This window comes from Centruroides vittatus, unplaced genomic scaffold (genome assembly GCF_030686945.1).
Source record: "Centruroides vittatus isolate TY-2023 unplaced genomic scaffold, ASM3068694v2 contig_905, whole genome shotgun sequence".
Lineage (NCBI taxonomy): Eukaryota > Metazoa > Arthropoda > Arachnida > Scorpiones > Buthidae > Centruroides > Centruroides vittatus.
In genome coordinates, this window is record NW_027122595.1 from 730,971 (window position 1) to 752,945 (window position 21,975).

The window sequence follows — 21,975 nt, forward strand, 5'->3', positions numbered from 1 at the left end:
TTTTATTACTAGCCTTATACGTGACATTCTAACAAAAATATTAAAATGCAAAATTGGCCGATTACCGATTACCGAAAAATTGATAGATTTGTTTTAGGCTTTTTTCATTGTTCAGTTTTCGTTTAATAGGTGTAAGAAGTCATATTGATGAATTCTTGTAAAACTTTATTTAATTGTCAAAAGATGGCGCACGATTGCGTTGTGCGACTGTGCTTTTACAATTAATTTTTTCAGATTTTAACGTATGTTGTTAATTCGGTTGTAATATTGCAATAATATAATGATAATATAATAGTTAAATTGTACTTATTATTATATATTAAATATCAAAATTTACTATTATAAAAATTCAAATTAAGCTCATATCACTGCCCACTTAATAGTAATATAATAATAAACACTTGTTTATAAGTTTATTATTTCTGTAACGATTAAACTTGAGATATAATTGTGCTATTAATATTATAAAACTGTTCTGGAAATATTTCTTGTAACGGATTTAAATTTAATTCATAAATAAATTAGCATAATTCGAATTAGCTATTTATTCGAAAAATATATTGCACAAAATAGGAAATATTTCAGGATCAATTTACATATTGCAACATATTTGATAATTTTGTTTTATATAAAATTTTATATATTTATATACTGTATATTATTACTGTATATATAGATTACATTTTATTTAAAATATAAAATTTAATGTTTTGATAAATCTATACATCCACACGAGCCGAATTATCGGGCTAGAGTTGGCTATAATAAATAAATAATAAATAAGACAATTTGGCACTAGAGCTTGGCGTTAGGCGCCATCTCTTACTAAACTTAATAATTATAATTAAATTAAATAAATAATTTATCATGTTAGCTTATTTATACTGGAGGAGGCGATCGGACTGAAGGTCCGGGTAGCGTAACTGGTAACGTGTCTGCACGGATAGCAGAAGTTGCGGGTTCGAGTCCCGCTTCGGGCCGATTTCTTTTCCTCCAGTTCCAAATTATTAAAATTATTTATTTAATTTAATTATAATTATTAAATTTAGTAAGAGATGGCGCCTAACGCCAAGCTCTAGTGCCAAATTGTCTTATTTATTATTTATTTATTATAGCCAACTCTAGCCCGATAATTCGGCTCGTGTGGATGTATAGCTTTCTAACGGGTTAGTTGTTATTTATTTATGTTTTGATAAATAATGAAAGGAAAAACTTTATGAAACGTATTATGTGATAAATGTTATGATATGGATTCGTTAAACAGCTCTAGTGGAACGTATAGAAATCAACATTAATTAAAACAATAGTATGTCCTTATTTGGCATACAAGAATAAAGTTATTCAGAATCGCATTTTATGAAGAATCACACGTTGATCTTAATGATTAAATAACAATACATAGACACAAGAAACGAATAAGGTGATTAGATGGGATTGAAAACAATAGGTAAATCCTTGAAGAAATTGGGAGATCGTGTAAGAGATACATCTAAGTGTTTAGTTTGAAGTTATTCATGTAGCAATACGAAGGTGTTGGGTGTTACGTGGTACGAACTCATTTAGTGAATGGTCTCACTGAGTTTGTATCAGGGTCGAACAAGACATGCTATTTAACGACGACAAAATGCTACAAATCAGATTTGACGGTATTGATTGTTGATGTTAATATATGATACTGTGTTTCTGTTTGTGAATAAACAAAACATAATATTTCCAATGCATATAAGCAATGATAGCTCATATTAACAATAATAAAAGATGTACAAATATTATTATTATTAAATAAGTTTTCTTTGTAATACTTACCAGTAACATTTATCAATTAGTAACAAAAAACTTCGTTTTATCAAAGAATTAATTAAATATAAAATATCTCTCAAAGCTTCAAAATGGTACAATATACATAATGAAACTGGAATACGAGGAAACGCACGTATGATTTGTACGTGCATTTTTGTATATAGTGTCTTCTGAATAACGTAAAGAGCATCGTTCAAACTTTAAATTAATTTGTTTAGTTTCGCGATTTTAACTGCAAACATAACATTTTTACAATTAGAAAAATTACGCAAATTTGGTTCTTAAATTAAAAACACGCATATTTTATTTTTTCGTCTAATATATTCAAGTATTTACTAATATCTTCTATAATGCTCTTCACTTAACCATTAAAATACATAAGTACATTTTTATGGCGAAATCTTAAAAATTGCTAAAAATACAAATAATTTTCCGAATGTATATTGTACCATTTTGAAGCTTTGAGAGATATTTTATATTTAATTAATTCTTTGATAAAACGAAGTTTTTTGTTACTAATTGATAAATGTTACTGGTAAGTATTACAAAGAAAACTTATTTAATAATAATAATAATTGTACATCTTTTATTATTGTTAATATGAGCTATCATTGCTTATATGCATTGGAAATACAGTAGAGCGTCGATAAGTGGAACGTCGGTAAGTGGAATGGCCGGAAAGTGGAACGATTTTCAGTCGGACTGTGTCGTGCTGAATCGAATGTTTTTGATACTAAATTTACTTCTAAAGTATAATTTTCATGTTTTTTATATTCTTTAATATATTTATTTTGTTTGTACAAAATGCAGAAATAATTTTTAACGATACGATAGCCTCGATGATGATTATAAAAATTTTCGTTAGGCTTAAAATCGACGAAAATTCAACACGAAGCGACACGCAACGGAGAAAAATTCAACAGGAAGCGATACGCAACGGAGAAAAATTTGAACATCGGACAGGTTAATGTATTTTTTCGTACAAAGTCGGAAACTGGAACAAATCATTAACTGGAAGGACCCCAGTCCCCAATTGGTTCCACTTATCGACGCTCTACTGTATTATGTTTTGTTTATTCATAAACAGAAACACAGTATCATATATTAACATCAACAATCAATACCGTCAAATCTGATTTGTAGCATTTTGTCGTCGTTAAACAGCATGAAAGTTGATGGTCAGCTTATTACTAGTGACCACCTATAAACGGTATCAAGTATCCGATTCGCTTCTTCCTGAAGTTTTTTACTGTTTTTATTAGAGAGAATAACCAGGGTATCATCAGCGTATCCTTGGATTCTCCAGGAGATTTGCTGATTGCTATTATTCAAGTTGAGTAGGCCGTTATAAACGATGTTCCATATCCCAGGGCTCGAGCGGGAACCCTGGGGCATCCCCTGTATAAGTTTTTAGTAATGGTAGTGTTATTGCAAAGAAGAGTAGCCGTCCTATCTTTAAAGTAGTTTTTAGTAATGATGTAGAGGTTTCGTGAACAGTTATTGGTTTGTAATTGTTGTAATAGAGCTGGCCACCAAACGGAGTAAAACGCGTTTTTGAAGTCAATCGATATCATAAGGACATGCTCTTTTTTCATGATTAGCGTGATAGGTTGATTTTCCGCTACTGATTTGGGTGGAAAAATTTCTTATTGTTTAAGTGATAATTAATCCTAGCTATCTGCAGTCCATCCAGAATCTTGCCTGGCAGTTCATATATAAGAGAGGAAAAGTATGGCGATCGATCAAAAAATGACTCCCTAAGATTTTTACATTTTTTGACTGCGGATCATGAAATGTCGAGAAATGCAAAGAAAATCCCAGGAATTTGTGTGGGACAAGATTTTGTTCGACCTGAACCTTAAAAACCCTTGTGATTTTTGTGGAAAATTTCTGAAATTTTGCATGCAGGTTTATGTGTTAGGGGTATTGATGCTATTAAATTTTGCGATTAAAGGTCAACGGGATGAGGAGATAAAGGGGTCATGTGTATCTCTAGTAGGGTCTGATTTAATGACGATTTTACTCGTTATTAGCATTTACAATTTTTTATAAAACCCATTCCTACTCTCAAAATCAAGCTTTTTAATATATTTTTAATTATTATAAAATGGCAAAGTTTTTAATAATAAAATATCCTAACAGATGGCGCAGTTTTAAATATTACAGAGAAAGTTAAACAACTCGTTGCTGGATTTTTTTTTATTTTTTAGTTAGCTTCCATAGGGTTCTTCTAGGTTCGCCACTGGTTCCAAATAATGAATCATAAAATCATAAATTGAAAATCTCAAAATAGGTGTTTCGTTTTATGTTAACAGTAATCGTTAACCTCTATATTGTTACCGATGAGTTAATGTAACAAGATTCCGGTTTACTGTGCGTAAACAAAGCATTATTTTTTTCTGTTTATTGTATCTTGATTTACAACATTTAAAAATTCCTCATTAGTCTACAATAACATTAATGGCGATAACTGATTTGTACATTCTTGCCAAATTTTCTCATGCTAATTACTTTCTAAATTAATTTATTCCCCGCTGAATACTTTAATTCTTTTACTGGAAAACATATTATTTTGTTGAGTTTTTTTATCCACAGAAATTTATAAAATAGATATACAGTATTATTTTTTGTGATTATAATTAATTTATCAGATAATATTTGCTACTATGATTTCGCTAATACTGTGTGTTTAAACAACTATTCATATTAATCTTAACATTTACATTTAAAAAGTTTTACCGGTATATTGATATAGAAAAGTTTTGGGCAAAATATTTATCCTTTTCTCTTTTAATTACTTTTTGAGTAAGGACAAGTGGACATAAGTGCAATTGAAAACTATGTATAAATAAAAGCATTGCACTAAAAAACTAAAAATTGAAAATATAAAATCGAAAAAGTTTGTATTAAATTTGAAAGAAAAGCCTAAGGCTAATTGTAACCTTTTTGGTTATGTACACGGTCTTCAACAGATGGCGTTAAAAATATCCTTTTTCTATGGAAAAATCCTTTTCCAAAAAACAAAAATTTTCGAAAACGTAAGTAGATAGAACCAGGCATTTTTTTTTTGCAACAGAATCTTATTTAATTCTTCTAGTAACATACGATTCCAGAATTTCTCAAACTCGAATTCGTTAATTTTTTACAAAGTTTTTACGAGTAATAAAATTCACAGAAAATTAACGAATTCGATTTCTAAAATTCTGAACCCATCCATTAATAGAAGAATTAGTTTTTTTTCAATAGAATCCTATTTAATTCTTCTATTAATGGATGGGTTCAGAATTTTAGAAATCGAATTCGTTAATTTTCTGTGAATTTTATTACTCGTAAAAACTTTGTAAAAAATTAACGAATTCGAGTTTGAGAAATTCTGGAATCGTATGTTACTAGAAGAATTAAATAAGATTCTGTTGCAAAAAAATTGCCTGGTTCTATCTACTTACGTTTTCGAGAATTTTTTTTTTTTTTTGGAAGAGGCTTTTTCTATAGTAAAATTATTACATTTTTAACGCCGTCTGCTGGAGACTCCATGCATAACCTGGAGGTTTACAATCTTAAATAATAAGTTTTTATTATTTGTTGAAATATCGTACGACAGAGGGAGCCATATTTTAGTTTGTGCCCGTTAATTGCTTTTATATCAATACTAGCTGACCCGGCCACGCGTTGTTGTGGCTCAAAATGTATCTATTATAAATGTATAACACTTCCCCCGTGGGGAGAATTTCAAAAAATCCCTTCTTAATGTACATTCTCTTGACGTACCCTATTAAAACGCAATCAAAAACGCATTTAAAATAGTATAATAAAAGCCGAGTTCTTCACAGTAAGCCTTAATCCCGTCATTTTTCCCGCTGGGGAATATCGAAAAATCCCTTTTTAGTGTATATTCTGTTGACGTAACCTATTAAAACGCAATTAAAAACGCAAAAAACCGCATGTAAAATAGTATAATAGAAGCCGAGTTCTTCACGGTAAGCCTTAATCCCGTCCATCTCCCCCCACTAAGGGGGATTTCGACATGTATATTATATAAAAACACGTGCGTATTCGAATGCAACGTTGTGTCAAAATTTCAAAGGAATCGGTAGGAACAAACGAACGTTATATTTTATTTATATAGATAGAAAATGATCTGCTTCAGTCCATTCTCACAGAAAAGCAGAATGCCTCACAGAAAAGCAAACTTAGGTCGTCGGAAGTTAGCGCCATCTGTTGGACATGAAAGCCTTAATCCATATATAAATATATTTTTGAAAGGGGGAAATGGTGTAGGGGTATGAAAAATAGATAGTAGCCGATTCTCAGACCTACTGAATATGCATATAAAATTTGGTAAAAATCGGTAAAGCCGTTTCGGAGGAGTACGGTAACTAACATTGTGACACGAGAATTTTATATATAAGACTAGCTGACCCGGCCACGCGTTGTTGTGGCTCAAAATGTATCTATTATAAATGTGTAACACTTCCCCCGTGGGGGAAATTTCAAAAAATTCCTTCTTAGTGTATATTCTCTTGACGTACCCTATTAAAACGCAATCAAAAACGCATCTAAAATAGTATAATAAACGCCGAGTTCTTCACAGTAAGCCTTAATCCCGTCACTTTTCCCGCTGGGGAATATCGAAAAATCCCTTTTTAGTGTATATTCTGTTGACGTAACGTATTAAAACGCAATTAAAAACGCAAAAAACGCATGTAAAATAGTATAATAGAAGCCGAGTTCTTCACGGTAAGCCTTAATCCCGTCCATCTCCCCCCACTGGGGGGAATTTCGACATGTATATTATATAAAAACACGTGCGTATTCGAATGCAACGTTGTGTCAAAATTTCAAAGGAATCGGTAGGAACAAACGAACGTTATATTTTATTTATATTAATATTTATATTAAGTAATAATTTTAATAAAATAGGAATAATTAATAGTTATTCTCCTAACCTCACTCAGACTCTATTACACTGTAAGACAACAACACCTTGATGCTGAGAACCTTTAACTTTAATCATAAACAAACGTTTTCGGCCCATTCCATGGCCATCGTCAGGCTAACAACATTCGAATACTGTTCCGAATAACCAATTTCAAATTTAAATAAAATACAAAAGAACTCACGCGCGATGCTAAACAACGTAAACTAAAACTAATATAAACAACATAGAAAAGAACAAACGAACGTTATATATTATTTATATAGATAGATAGAAAATGATCTGCTTCAGTCCATTCTCACAGAAATGCATAATGCCTGACAGAAAAGCAAACTTAGTTCGTCGGAAGGTAGCGCCATCTGTTGGACATAAAAGCCTTAATTTATATATAAATATATTTTTGAAAGGGGGGAGATGGTGTAGGGGTATGAAAAATAGATAGTAGCCGATTCTCAGACCTACTGAATATGCATATCAAATTTGGTAAAAATCGGTAAAGCCGTTTCGGAGGAGTACGGTAACTAACATTGTGACACGAGAATTTTATATATAAGATATTAAATAATAAATTATATTTAATATTAAATTTTTTAAATGGATTAAAACATTGTATTTAATGAACGTATTAATTAAATTTTAATGAGTATTAAAATATTTGTTAATTTTAAAACATGGCAAATATGCTCTACTTAGAAAAAATTCATTCTTTTTTGTGTATTTTTAATTTTAAAAAAATCACAAAAATTGTATAAAGTTACAATGTTTTTTTGTTGTGATTATTATTTTAAAAATATTTTTGTAAAAATTACTTCTGAAAATAATGTTGGGTTTGCATTACATTTCTTTACAAATTTGTTAACCCATACTGTACTTACAATGAAAAACATTCAAACCATTATTTAAATATTCAGTTGATGATGTGAATTTTGGAGACTCAATTATCCTATTGAGTCATCTAGTTGTAAGCAAAAAGTAGATAAATAATTGCATTCATTGGGAATAAAAAAAATTGCATTCTCAATAAATATAATATATAATATAAACAAAAGATGATATTAAATAAAAAAAGATATTTTATAAAATTTAAATAATAATTTGTGAAAATGTCATTAATGTGCTAGTTGTTTATTAATAAAAATATCATAAAAATTTTTTAAAAAAATATTTTTAAAAATTATTTATAAAAAGTTTAATAGGAAGTTAAAAAGAGAAGATACAATACATTGAAGCTTGACCAAAAATTTATATGATGTTACTTATAAATTAGATATTGTTATTTGATATATGTTAAAAGTTTAACCTAAATTTTCGTAAAAATTAATTTGATAAATTACCAATGAAAACAAAATTTGTATGAAATCATTTTAAGCTCTATCATTGAAAGTTTTTTTGGAAATAATTTGTAGAAAGTGATTTCTTTTACATAATCTTAATAAATCATACTTTGCTGAAATTATTTAAATACTAAGAATTAGATTCCAAATTAACAATTTTTTGTATTTAGTAATTTATTTTTTTTTTCTTCTTCTTCTTCTTTTTCTAATCTGAGCACCATAAATGACTAGGCAGTTGAGAATGGTTGCACATTTTGAGATATATATATGAAAACCATGTTTGTGTTTTAAAGACTGTATATTTATATATTTATGTTTATCTATATTTAAATGAAGGTCTATATTTCAGAATTTTGGATTTCAGCAAAATTCATCTGTAAATCAAAAATATTTAAGCATATGTTTTTGATTTTTCGAAGGAAAGGATTACTGTCATTATAATATAAGAGTATAAAGTAAGCATAGATAATCTGTTTTACTTTCCCAGCTGCTATACAGAGGGAAAGTACGGCAATCCAGCAAAAAACGACCCCCCCCAGATTTTTACATTTTTGGATTTAGGATACCTTGAAGCGTCAAGAAATGCAAATAAATTTGGGGGTAATTTTTGTATGTATGGATGTTATTATGTGTGTGGGGGGCACAATTTTGTTTGTTTACTCTCTTTGAAGTTTAATAACTCCTGTACTTTTTGTTGAAAATTTCTGAAATTTTGCAGGAAGGTTTGTGTATTAGAGGAATTGATGTTATTAAATTTTGGTGGTTAATGGTCAATGGTGTGGGGAGATAAAGGGGGTCTTGTGTCATATCTTGAGTAGGGTCAGACTTAATGATGATTTTACTTATTAGCATTCACAATTTTTTTTATAAAACCCGTCCCTACTCTCAAAATTAAGCTTTTGCAATTTTATAATAGTTAAAAATATAAAAAGATTTTAAAATAAAATACGATAATGGATGGTGCCACCAAAATTATAAATGTTGCTGGGAAAGTTGAGCAACTCGTTGCTGGTTTATTTTTAAATGTTTATTCCGAAATGTTTATTTCATTTATTTGGAATATTTCTTCATGTTATTTATATGTGCATAATCTTTTTGTGATGGTATAGTATTTCTTCACCTATTTGTTAAATTATAACAATGATACTAAATTAGATGTGATTCTATTTCCAAATTATTTAACATATAATATACTGTTGATTTTAACTGAAATAAATAAATTAGATGTAATAAGTTTTCATTGGATTATATTTGCATTTAGAGTACCTTCTCAATAATTTAAATATTTATTTTTTCCTAAAACCAAAATTAGATAATTAGCTGGTGTCATAGTATATAAATTCTTACTGTTACAGCTTCCAATTAATGATTTAAATTTTTTTAAGTAGTTGAATTTTGTGTCATTTGAATTATTATAAATGCATAATATGAATTATTCAGAGGTATAAAGCTGAAAATAAATTCACTACACTCTTGATGTTTGTGGACTTAGTGTTTGAGAATTTGATTATTTGTGATTGGAAATTTATGCACCACAATTTCAAGTTTTGTGAAAGGTTTTGACATTTTGAGAAATGGGAGATTGAGTGTTACTATAAACTGGAGTTGGTTAAAAAATCACTGCTTTCTCTCTCATTCACATGATATCTGTCATAAGTTATGTTACCGTTTTGTTTATTATTTTTTTTTTTGGTTTAAGTAAAATGATTTTTGCAGAACTATAAACCATTGCATAGTATATTCATTTAATAAAACCATTCATTTTTCTGAAAATTTTTTAAAACAGCAGTAATACATAAAATCTTGGAACAAATTACAAATTTAACATTTACAGTGTTAATATTTAACATTTAATTTATCATTTAACATTTTCAATGTTAAATTTGAGAATTTGATGTTCATGAAAGATTACTCAGTCCCAATTATTCACGAATGTGGGGAATCAGTGTATATACATAGCTGCTACTTTAAATATTGAATTTTTTACTAGAACAAAATATACCTTTGCATTATTTATCAATACCTTAATCCTATTATAGTTAAGACTTGTTTAATTAATAATCTATAATCTGTTATAACATATTATAAAATATATAACATTAGATTGTAGATAATCTTTACTTAGAAATAAATTGATAATCTAATTCATTTAAACAGAATTGCAATAATAATAAATATTAGAAGTAAGTATTTGATTGCATACAAAATCATAGCAACAGACTAAAATGGTGTTTTTTTTGTTTTTAATGGTTATAAATCATTTTAAATCTATACTATAAGCAAAAAAAAGGAGAGGTCTACTGGATATAATTTATAACCATGATTGTGATCTATAGAAGAAAAATAATTCATACCAACTGTTTGAGACCATTCTACTTTAGTACAGGATGATGACAACATACATAATATATAGTAAAATTGCATGGATGGTTAGTTTTAGTAGATGGAAAGTAGTTGAGTCAAGAAACAACACTAATAAAACATTACTCAAAAACAAAAATTATATGCTTTAAACAATGCCCAGACTAATCAATTATGAAATTTCTAAGAACATAAAAGTGCTAAGAGAATTTTTCAAGTGAATGTACAGCTGTACATTGTTGCCTGACCAAAGAACATAAACTATTACAAGGCTTCCTGAAATATATACCTCAAGTAATTTTTTAATATAAAGGAGCTTAAGACTATTAATTTTATTATTTATTGCTTAGAATAAATAAATAAAAATTATTTATCCTCTTTAATTTGGACTACCAAATCATATTTTCAAAGTTATTCTAAATAACTTCATTTATTAATATAAATTTGATAGCTTTATGAAATTATATAATAAATTATTTCAAATAAGGCTTAGATAATTTAAATAAATCAAAATATTATGCTCATAAATCATTGTGAACAATATAAAAAATTATTTTTTATTTGAGATATCTTAGATATTTTTTGGAGTAATTATTTTTGATAATTATGAGATAGATACTTTGAATGATATAGTACAGACATTTAGTAATGAGTGGATGACACGAATAGATGGGGAAAATGATTACTAATGTATTTACAAAAATTAAATATAAATAAAGAAAGCATTTTTACATAAATAATCTGACAAGGAGGAATTTTAAAAATAAAACATAAAACAGCAACAAAATATTATTTCTTTTAACAAGAGTGTTGTAATTATTTTATCTTTCTCTGTAAAATTATTGATATATTATATGATATATATGTCTCATTTTTATGTTAATTAGTTCTGCTAAATTATAATCAAAGCAAATAAAATTTTACACTATATATTATTTGTAAATATATTAATTATCAATTTATATCGTAAAATTATTCTACTTTTCATATTTATATCTAATTGTTTATTCAGTATATTCATGTACTGTATTTGTTGTTGCTATATTTAGGAAGATAATACATTGTTAATCATTATACAAATTTATTTATAATGTTGATGCAATTCTTTTACATTTATAAAATTAGAAACAAATTGAGATCAAGACCTTGAATTAAAATATCATGCTTACATGATTCTTAATAGCATTGAAATTGATGAGAAACAAAGCAGAATAATGCCAATTATTTTGATTTTAAAATTCAGTTGGGCAAATTTTTAAAAATTTAGGTCTGAAAATAGTTAAAATCAGATATTTAAATTTTTAAATTTAAAATTAAATTTTTAGAATAAAAATATTTTTACATTGTACAATAGAATATAAAATATACATTTTTAAATTTTGTATATAGTAAACATGAGGATTGCAGATTTGAAAAAATATATAAGTAGAAAACAAACTTTTGCACTAGAAATCTTAGTTTTAATTTCAATTATTACTATATTACCAAAGACAACATTTGTAAAATGTTGAAAGTATTTGCATGCATTTGGTTTTAACTAAATTAATGCTGAAAGACAGTATGCATTTATTAATAGTTTAATTTCTTTTGAAAATTTTATAAATTTAGATAACCATAGATTCAGAACTTATTAAAGACAGACCAAATGGTTAAGTATTTTCGACTTTTAGAAATTGATTTGATTAATAATGTATTTTTATTGTTTAATTTTTAAGTTACTTGAAATTTATGACAAAAAATTTTCTAATGATGATTATCTACATTTTTATTTATTTCTATGATTATGTGATAACTAGAAATTAAGATAAGTCTGTGTGTAAATATCCTATTACAGATTTATTAAGTTTACTATAATAATCATTTATATGTACTGTACTTTGTTTATTATCTGAAGATAAAAGTATTTTTTTTTATTTTTCAATCAGTAGAGCAAAATATTTTTTTAAAAGTAACTTTTAAACATTTTATTTAAAAATCAAAACAAATTTTACTCAACTATTAATGATCATTTTAAACATAAAACTATAAATTAGAATATTGCAGATATAAAATGCAAATATAGAATGTTTGTAAATTTTAAACATAGTATTTTTATATTTTGTGTTTTATAAAAAAATATTCTATATGAGTAAAAGTGAAAATACTTAACAAAGATTTACTCTAAAGTTAATAAATTCCATCTGCAAAATTTTCAAACTTCTTTTCAAAATATTGAAAAAAAATTAGAAAAAGAAATTTTTTATTTATGGAGTATAATTTAAAAATATAAAGAAACAATGATAGAAATTAAAACAATACTTTGATATCACAATAATATATTTTTTTCCAACTCAGTTTTGATAAATGTTTGTATGATTTGATCAATTCAAAATGAGATTTTGAAATCAATATCTAAATTTTAGTAATTTAGAAAATACCATTTTAGAAAGGTTTTGGTTAAAAATGATATGAAAGAAAAGTTACTCTGTGAAAACAATGTGATCATACAAAGTTCCATACACTTTCCATGTGTAAATAAGCACAATATTCTGTTGCCTTCATTTACCTAATAAGTGTCAAAGAAAAAAAATTTTTTTTTTAGTTTCAGATCTGATAGCTAGTATTGATAATTCTGCAATATTTTATGCACTGTACATAGTTCAGTATCAGTGTTAAATTTTTAGTGTAATTCAGTTAGCAGAAATAGAGAATGTATTTGTACTAGAGTTAAACCAACTATAAATTTATAAAAACTAGCATTATTTTCACTGATATTGAATTAAGGTTCAATCAGTAAAAGTGTTAATGTACACAAAAAATTTCATTTTTCATTAAACCATTTATTTTATATTATAAATTTTTTTATCAATGATATGTAAATAATAATTTATTAGAAAAGATAAATTACAGAAATTTGAACTGGTTTAAATACATTTATATTATTTTTTTAAATGTTGTTTAAGAACTATAATATAACTCAAATATAAAACTTGTTTGTTACAGTATAATACAGTAGTCCCTCATTATTTTGTGCATGTCAGGAACAAACCAATTAGTATATATAAACAATTTATCAGATAACTGATGAATCTGTTTTCGATCTCCATGCCAACTTGCATTTTTGTGGGTTGTATTTCATACAATGATAGTTTCAAGGTCAATTATGGATGTCAGTAGAAATTCAATGGCAACAGATTTAAAAATTATTGCCTAAAGCACTTTTATATTTGAGAGAAAAAAAAGTGTGATATGCTCAAATAAGACGTAATGAGGTGCACAATATGATAAAGGATTACTGTTCAGAGATATTTTACAATTATCTGAGATATATTTGAGTCTAAATAAAATTATTTTTATTTAGAAATGATTTTGATCTTCACATGGCTATCACACAAAGGCTTATATCATTGGATGATGGATTAGAAGCTGAAAATATAAACAGGATACCTTGGTTACCAATTGATACAGATGTTATTACACCATTGAATATTCAGAGTGGTAGAATCCCTGCCACATTTCCTCCTAAGAGAAGTAAGTATTGTGTAGTTTAATGTTAATATAGGCTATACTAATGTTAATACTTCCTATAAGTAAACAGATCAGTACTTTAAAAGAGTTGTAACAAAAATTAATTTTTAATACCTAAGATGATATTGAATAGACACTCTTGTTTTTTGGCAAATATTTATACTTGTATCCATTCTTATTTTCTTGTGAATGAAAAATGTACTATTTTATAAAATTTAAAAATATGAGCTATGGGAATGTAATGACACACAACAATTAAAATATATTCTTAAATATTGTTGATGGGCGTGATTTGTCTTATAATGAATAATTTTATAATTAAGATGAAAATAGTGCAATATATTGAACTAAATGAATTAGATCATTATTTTGATAGTTTAATTGTAAATGGAAGTAGTTATAATTAGATTGGACTTATTTTCAGTTGAATGCTACATATATGGAATTAATGTAATATTTCTTTTTTAAAAAATAATTTGTAACTTAATATATTATTTCATGATAGAGGCTTTGAAAAATCCTGATTTTATAAATGACAATAGATACTTTTGTAATAAATGATGTTATGCTATTCCAATAAATTCAAATAGTAATTTTTTTATCCTTATAGTTAAGGATAAAAAATAAATATGCAATTTAATTTTAATTCACACATCAAAAATAAAGATAGGATTTTAAATATATATACTAAAACAGTTTGATTAGTTAAGAAATTGCCAATGTCTAGCAATATTTTGTCATATTTGTGTACACAATGTAAAAATGACAGTAGTTTGACAGTATAGTTCATATCAGTTGTATTAAAATTCTAATTTACTAAATATAATGTAAGTATGCTTTACAAAAAACAAAATATAATCAATCTTTTTTATACATTTTGTTGAATTTTTACAAACAGTACAAGTACAATTTCCTTTCTTTAATATATTAAAATTACAAACTAATCATTTAATCTAAATACACTAGAGTTATTTTTTTTAATCTTTAAATCAGTTTGAATTAATTAGGATGAAATTCTGAGAATAGATCAAAAGTTGACTCAAAAATATTAGTTAATAAAATAAAAACTTTTTAAGAACTTTTATTTTATTACTGTTGAATTTTTGAAGCATAATTAAAAAGCAATTTATATTTCTTCTGATAATTATGAAGAGAATAAATATGTAAGAAATTTAATGGCTTTATCGTAAGCTTCTTAGGTCTTGTCACAATATTTATGGAGTTGTAAATTTTAAAATTTATATTTGAAAGCTTTACATTGTATACTTTAGAAAAATTGAAATTTTTAATAAATTATAATATTGAATGATAATCTAATTGAATTTAATAATTTTATCATGCATTTTATTCATTAGGTTAATATTAAACATTTATATTTGATGTGTGCAGATTATTCAAACTGTTGTTTTGATTCTATATGTATGAGTCTATTTTATAATATTTTAGTCTTATATATGATGCTGAGCCAAATCTTTTCTTAATGAAAAAATAACAGAATGGAGATGTTATGCATATTTTGTTAAGTTTTATTTGATCAGTATTTAAATTATTTAAATGTACAATATTTTATGGTTACTTTAGTATGTTTGTTTTAAAAAGAAGAAATATATTTAAATAATATATTTTTTTGTTTTTCATAAATATTAAAAGCTATGTTCAGTAGAGCATAATTTACTTAAAGAACAATGGTTATCTATTACAAAATATATTATAAAACAATAAGAATACATACTGTAAACCATTAATGATGATAAAGAAGTTTAATTTTTGTGCATGAAATGGGAATATATAGACACAAAGAAATTAGGTGAGAGAGAGATTTAGAATAATCATGAAAGTCCATGAATAACACAGACAGTTACAATACTTGAGAAATTTTAATTATAATATAATATATATATAAAACAAAATTAGAAAATTTAAGTACAGTAGGAAATTGTGCTATCACATGCTAGGATAATTGAATGAAAATTCATATTAAAAGTATAATATGGACTGTAACAATAGAAATCTGTAAAATTTGAAAATTAATAACTTTTTTATTTGTAATGTAATCAGAAAGATTCTACATTTGTTTAAAAGTTTGTTTTTTTAAAATACATTTAAGACTTAAATAATTATAACATTAAAATTTTTCACCATTCTTTTTGAAGTTTCTTTCGAATACTCTTCATAAGATTTTTGACAGTATTTCCTTCAATCATTGTAACTGCTCTTTTCACTTACAAGAAAAATCTTTAATGTTTTTTGCTGTTTGTTCTGTTTTTAGTTTAGTTATTACAAGAGATGAAAATCTTCCTATTAGTTGACATTGTGGTACATTTTTGAGCTCTAGTTTTAATTACCTTCTTTTGTTTTTCAGTCTCTCTAGATATTTTTTTGTTTTTTATGTGATTTCATACTTGCATGCTGCTTAGCCTTTTGAACCATTGTTTGATTAGTTTCACCTTTTTTTTCTAACATATCTCACTGACATACTACAATTTTTTGTAAATGACTTTGATTATCTTCTGGTCAAGTTGTGAGCTACAAGCTCCATATTATTCACCAGAACTTGGCTTTTAAGAAATGGATAATGTCTATTATACCGATTTAATACTCCATTCATCATACTTTGCAAAACTTGTTACTCTTTTGATATGAAATGTCTTGATTTTTCTGGATTTTCCAGCCATTTCTCAACAATTTTTTTTCAATTCTTGACAAATGGCTGGAAAATCCAGAAAAACCAAGACATTTGGTCATGCAAGACATCAGTTTTTTTAAAGTAACTGTGCAAACAGTTACTTTAACAAAACTGATAACAGAATTCTTATTTATGTTTATATACAGAATTCTAATTATTTGAAATTGTTGCTATGGCAACAAATAGAATTATAAATAATGAACAAAAAAGTTAATGTCTTTTGAATTTTATGGATTTTTAGCTTTACAGTCTTTATTACATATGAAACTACTTTTGTTTTTTCAAAAGTTATAATAAGCAAATATTTAGCTTTCAAAAACATGAATAAAGTCATAATAGTTTTCATAATTTTAGTTTAAATTTTTGCAAATTGTTTGATCATTTTTAAACTCTTTTGTCATTTAAATCATAGATTGAATGTAATGCTTAATTTAAATATATATTAAACTTTTACTTTATTTAATGTCTGTTGATATCTAAAAAACAATTTCTGAATATCTGAAAATGCTTGGTTTATTGATTAATGAAGTAAAAGGAAAATTCTTATTGCATGCTGTTTTTTTTTCTTATTTTTATAGTAGAATATAAAATATCTTCAATGACAAATAATATAGAAGAAAATTATCAAGTGATTATTTGTGACATTGTTACAATTTCAAGCTGCAAATTTTTAATCATATTTTTAAATTTCTTTTATTTAAAATATATGCTCTCCACCTCAAATTAGTAGTGGCTTGCCCCTGTACATCATACTTTTCCCTTAATAATAGAGTCATGCCAGTTATGTATCTAACACCTTTCAGGGGAAAATTTTTGAATTGAAATAACATGACTTCCATTCAATACCCAACTCGTACCACCTTATATAAGCAGCCTTGTTTAAAAGAATCTAACTAACGTTTTCGATCGTGTTTAACGACCTTCTTCAGGTTAGAACATCGAAAAAATCGAACAAAAGGACGTTTAGCAGTAACGACCGCTCGTTTGGAACGTTTTAAGAAGAACGTTTTAAGAATTTAAATAGGATGGCATGCGCCATCTCTACGTCGATGAGTATTAAATAATACAATACAGGAGAATAATGTAAAGATATATAACAAACAGTGAACAATAATAATAAAAATATATGCCTCGTGGGGATATTGAAAATAAAATACTAACAGAATATGGTGCGTGCTGAACATCTCATATACCTAGGGAAGGGTAGGGGCTGTGCGGAGACTGACCTGCGGGTTCATCGTAAGCTTCTGCAAATCCGCCTTTCTGGCGTTTACATGTCGCCTGAGCGCCAGGTGACTTCCATTTTGCATCAGAAGTTCGTATATGGTTAATCAGGCCTCCTGTCCCTAAGGTTTCCCTGTCTGGTATGAGATTAAGGAAAGAGGACAGACAGCAACTGTGGGAATTTATAGGTCTACAATTTTTTCAAATTGCAGCTCAACAAGGCAATAAAGTAATTAATACATTAAAATTATAAAAATTAGTTATGTAAATTGATTTTTATTGATGATACTAAAATTCATTTAATAATTGTTTTCTTAATTGAAATTTAATTATCTGTAATCAGAGTAGTTAGTTTGTTTTGTTATTAGCATAACAGTGTTTAAATAAACATTATTTTATTCATATGCAGAAAATATACTGTTAATTGTTCATTGATTTGTTTGATCTTGTATTTTAAAAAGAAATAATAAGAAAATTTAACAAGAATGAATATACAGTGATTTTCTGGTATGAAATAATTGAGTGATTAAATTGCTAATAGTAAAATAGCTTCCAACAAATAATCTATTATATATAAATTAAGTTTATACTAAAAAAAGATTTAGAAAGATTCCAGATTTAATGAAAGGTTTATTAAGGAACAAAAGAATGTTCTTTTATTTTAGATTGCTACAGCATTTAATAACCTTTAAAAAAATTATCACTAAGCTAAACAAATTTTTCATTTTTTCTATCACAGCCTATAATTTATACTCAGATTTATAATTTTCAATGTTATTCTTTTATTACATAGTGAACTTATTAAACATTAATAACACTGAAAAGGTAATACCTTAATTAATCAATATCAAACTGCCTGGAAAACTAGTGTAATTAATATATTAACAATCAGTAAAATTGAAAATTTATATTAAAATATGTATTTAATATAAATTATATATAAATCATTTGAAAATATATCTAAAATCATTTGAAAAATTCTAGGGGGAAAAAAATTATTTCCAGAAATTCTGGTTTAAAAATTATTCATATCTTGACTTTTTTGTATTTTATTTATATGAAAACTTGTTTTAAGACTTTTGCTTATCTGCAAATCAAATATCTCAGTGTAAACATTCAGTTTCATAGAATTTTCTAAGAATTGAATATTAACATTCAAATATTGTCATCAAATAAATATTTCACACTAATTGCAAATGTAATTATGCAGATTATAAAAATTGCTATAAGTAATTAACCTTCTTTTCGGAAATTATTTATAAATAATAAAGTGAACTACTCAAGAGAAAAGAGCATTTGTTTTTTTTTTTTTTTAAGGTATATACTGGACCAACTGTCAATCTAGTATAATATTGTTATATACAATTATTCATTTATGTTTTATGTTTGTTAAAATGCAAACATAAAAGAATATATCAAATAAAATCGTTAATTTAGATTTATAAAACAAAATATTGCACCCAGTAATTTTCCATTCTGGTAGCAATATTATTAGAGTATTGTTGCTAGATGAATTACTCTCTTAATAAACAAGCAAAACAAGCTTTAACAAACAAATAAACAAGCACTTAATAATCATTATTTGGAAAAGACATGAAGCAAGTGATGATACAATGTGACAATACTATAGCATTAGCTATATCCTTTGTTTATAAGCAAATTGAAATTGTTAGACAAGAATCCTATAATTTCACTAATCTTTAAATGAATTTTCATAAATGTAATAAATTATTTTATTAGTTTAAAAGAAACATATGATTTCTTAAGATTTGCTAATGGAGTTTAATATATTTATAGTATAATTTTAGTAAATATGATATATGCAATACGTTTGACATTTATATTTATGTACATACATAAGTTTTAGTCAATTTGATAGCTACCTGATATAAAAAATTCCAAATATTTTTTTAACTATAGTCCTATCTTCAGAAAATTGCTTGAAAATAAAAAATTTCAAACTTTGAAACTTTTAACCTATGAGAAATTTTATTTTTGACTGTTCTCCCCTTAACGGATATATAGATTTAAAAACATTTGAAATGTATTGTCAGTCAGCTCTGATAAAGTAGAATTTTCTAATTAAACAAAATTACAATGGCATCTACTGTATATTGGTGTTACCTGTCTTTCATTATATGTTAAAAACGTTATTTGTTATATTTTTTTTAACTCTTTATATTTTTCAAGCGCATTTTGAATTTAAAGTTTTATTTTTGTATTTATAATTTTCTATTTTATTAAAAAAAAGCAGAACATTTTTTAACTTGAAAGTTGTAATAAAAAAATATCAGTCTGAAAGATCATTGTTTAATCTAAAAAGAACCTCCTGCAAATATTTAAACCAATATTTATGAAAAAATTCCGGACACAAATTTATGTATACAATGATAGAATGTCTGTTTGTTTATCACTATTCAGTTTATAATTATTAACCTTATCCATTTTCATTTAAGATAGACAATTATCAATTGACTATTTCAATTGCATGTAATTTAAAATATTAATTTGATAGTGAGTGTCGATGTTTGGCTATTATAATATAAATTTTAATTATTTTATTTACCAGAAAAAATATTTTGAAAACTTTTACACAATACAGTGTGATTCAAAAATAACTTTAAAACTTTGAAAGCATATAGAATTTTAATCATAGGACTTATAAAATCGGTTTAAGTGTTAATTTATAGCAGAATGCGCCGAGTTTTATCTCTAGCAGTCATTTTAGTTCGATTTGAGCGCAATTGATGAAATGGCAGACATCTCAAATGAATTCAATTTACAGTGATATCTTGGTTTTCGTCGATAATCCGTCTGAAAACAATCGGAGAAATCCGAAACTGGCTAAAACCGAGGCAATTATTTCCATATGAATCAATGTAAATCCAATTAATTCGTTCTCAAAAATACATATCAAAAACACATTTTATAGAGAATAACTATAGTGTTTAATACTAAAAATAATAAGAAATTAATATAAAATGAATATAAAAGACTAATATGATGGCCTCCGAAACAGAATCGCCATCTAACTGTTTTTGATTGATCCAAATTAATAACAACTGGTTCGACAATTATTTTCGATCTCTGTTTCATTAGCACATTCACGCCTTTCGCTACATTAGCCTCCTTTATTGCTTCCTTTTCACCACAATGGAACTTATTGTGGATGGCGACTTCCCATACAGTACATGCGGCCGATTTCAGCAATCTTAATGCCACTTTCGTATTTTTCAATGATTTCCTTCAACTCGATCGTGTTCCTGGCCTTCTTCGAAGGGCTGCTGGCTCTGGAAATTTTCTTTGGTCCCATGATGCTAAAAGGAAAGGAAAGCAATGGAATTGTTTGGCTAGACGCGCGGGGTAATGCTCACACAACGAGAAACAACGCCACACTGAGCAGGAAAATGCGTGGGTTGTCCTATGTTTTCGAAAAATTAGTAGCGAGGTCACGTGGGCACGCCGACAAAAACCTAGACAAATTTTTCGTGGAAAAAAATGACGAAAATCGAAACCGACGATAACCGAAGTCGACGAAAACCAAGATATTACTGTATTACTAAACTCGAAGAAGTATTCTGTTGTTACTTCTGTAACTACGATGATGATTCAAATTTTGAACTCGGCAAGATTTTCACGCAAGAAACATAGATCTTAATGAAACCCTAGAAGAAAAAAAGTGGCATATCCGGAAACGAGATGGTCATGCTATCGACCCTGCTAGAAGAAACTCGACCGATCCACCGACCTGGGAAATGTTTATTGTACGGTAGTGGAGTGAGTGTGCAGTGTTGAAAGGGCATGCGTCTGTCATCATCGTTCACTGTGGAAGGAGAATATATTCTAGCATATCCAGATACACAATACCGTTGATCCTTCTTTCATTGTAAAACGGGAGCCATACGTTTTATCTTTGTTGAGATCCCAAACGCATTATCTTTTTGTGACTGTCACGAGCTTGTTCCACAGTTACCTGAGATTTTCGAAACCCTAACTTCCATGTCTCATCTTCAGTCATCTGCAACATTTTATCCATTACGTGAGACAGTTTGATGTTCACTCATTGCCATAAAAATTAGCGCTCCAAGGAGTTGTCGTATCGCTACGAAGCTTGGCATGCAGATAAG

At 26.8% G+C, this 21,975-nt stretch overlaps 1 protein-coding gene across 1 annotated transcript in view; it reads left to right on the forward strand.

Annotated features, from left to right (window-relative positions):
* Window positions 1–21,975, forward strand: part of Ice2 (Interacts with the C terminus of ELL 2) — a 105,651-nt gene that overhangs the window by 65,677 nt on the left and 17,999 nt on the right. The window contains exon 17 of the mRNA XM_067281115.1: window positions 13,772–13,941. Within this exon, the coding sequence (XP_067137216.1) occupies window positions 13,772–13,941 (170 nt within the window). The remainder of the gene's footprint in view (window positions 1–13,771; window positions 13,942–21,975) is intronic.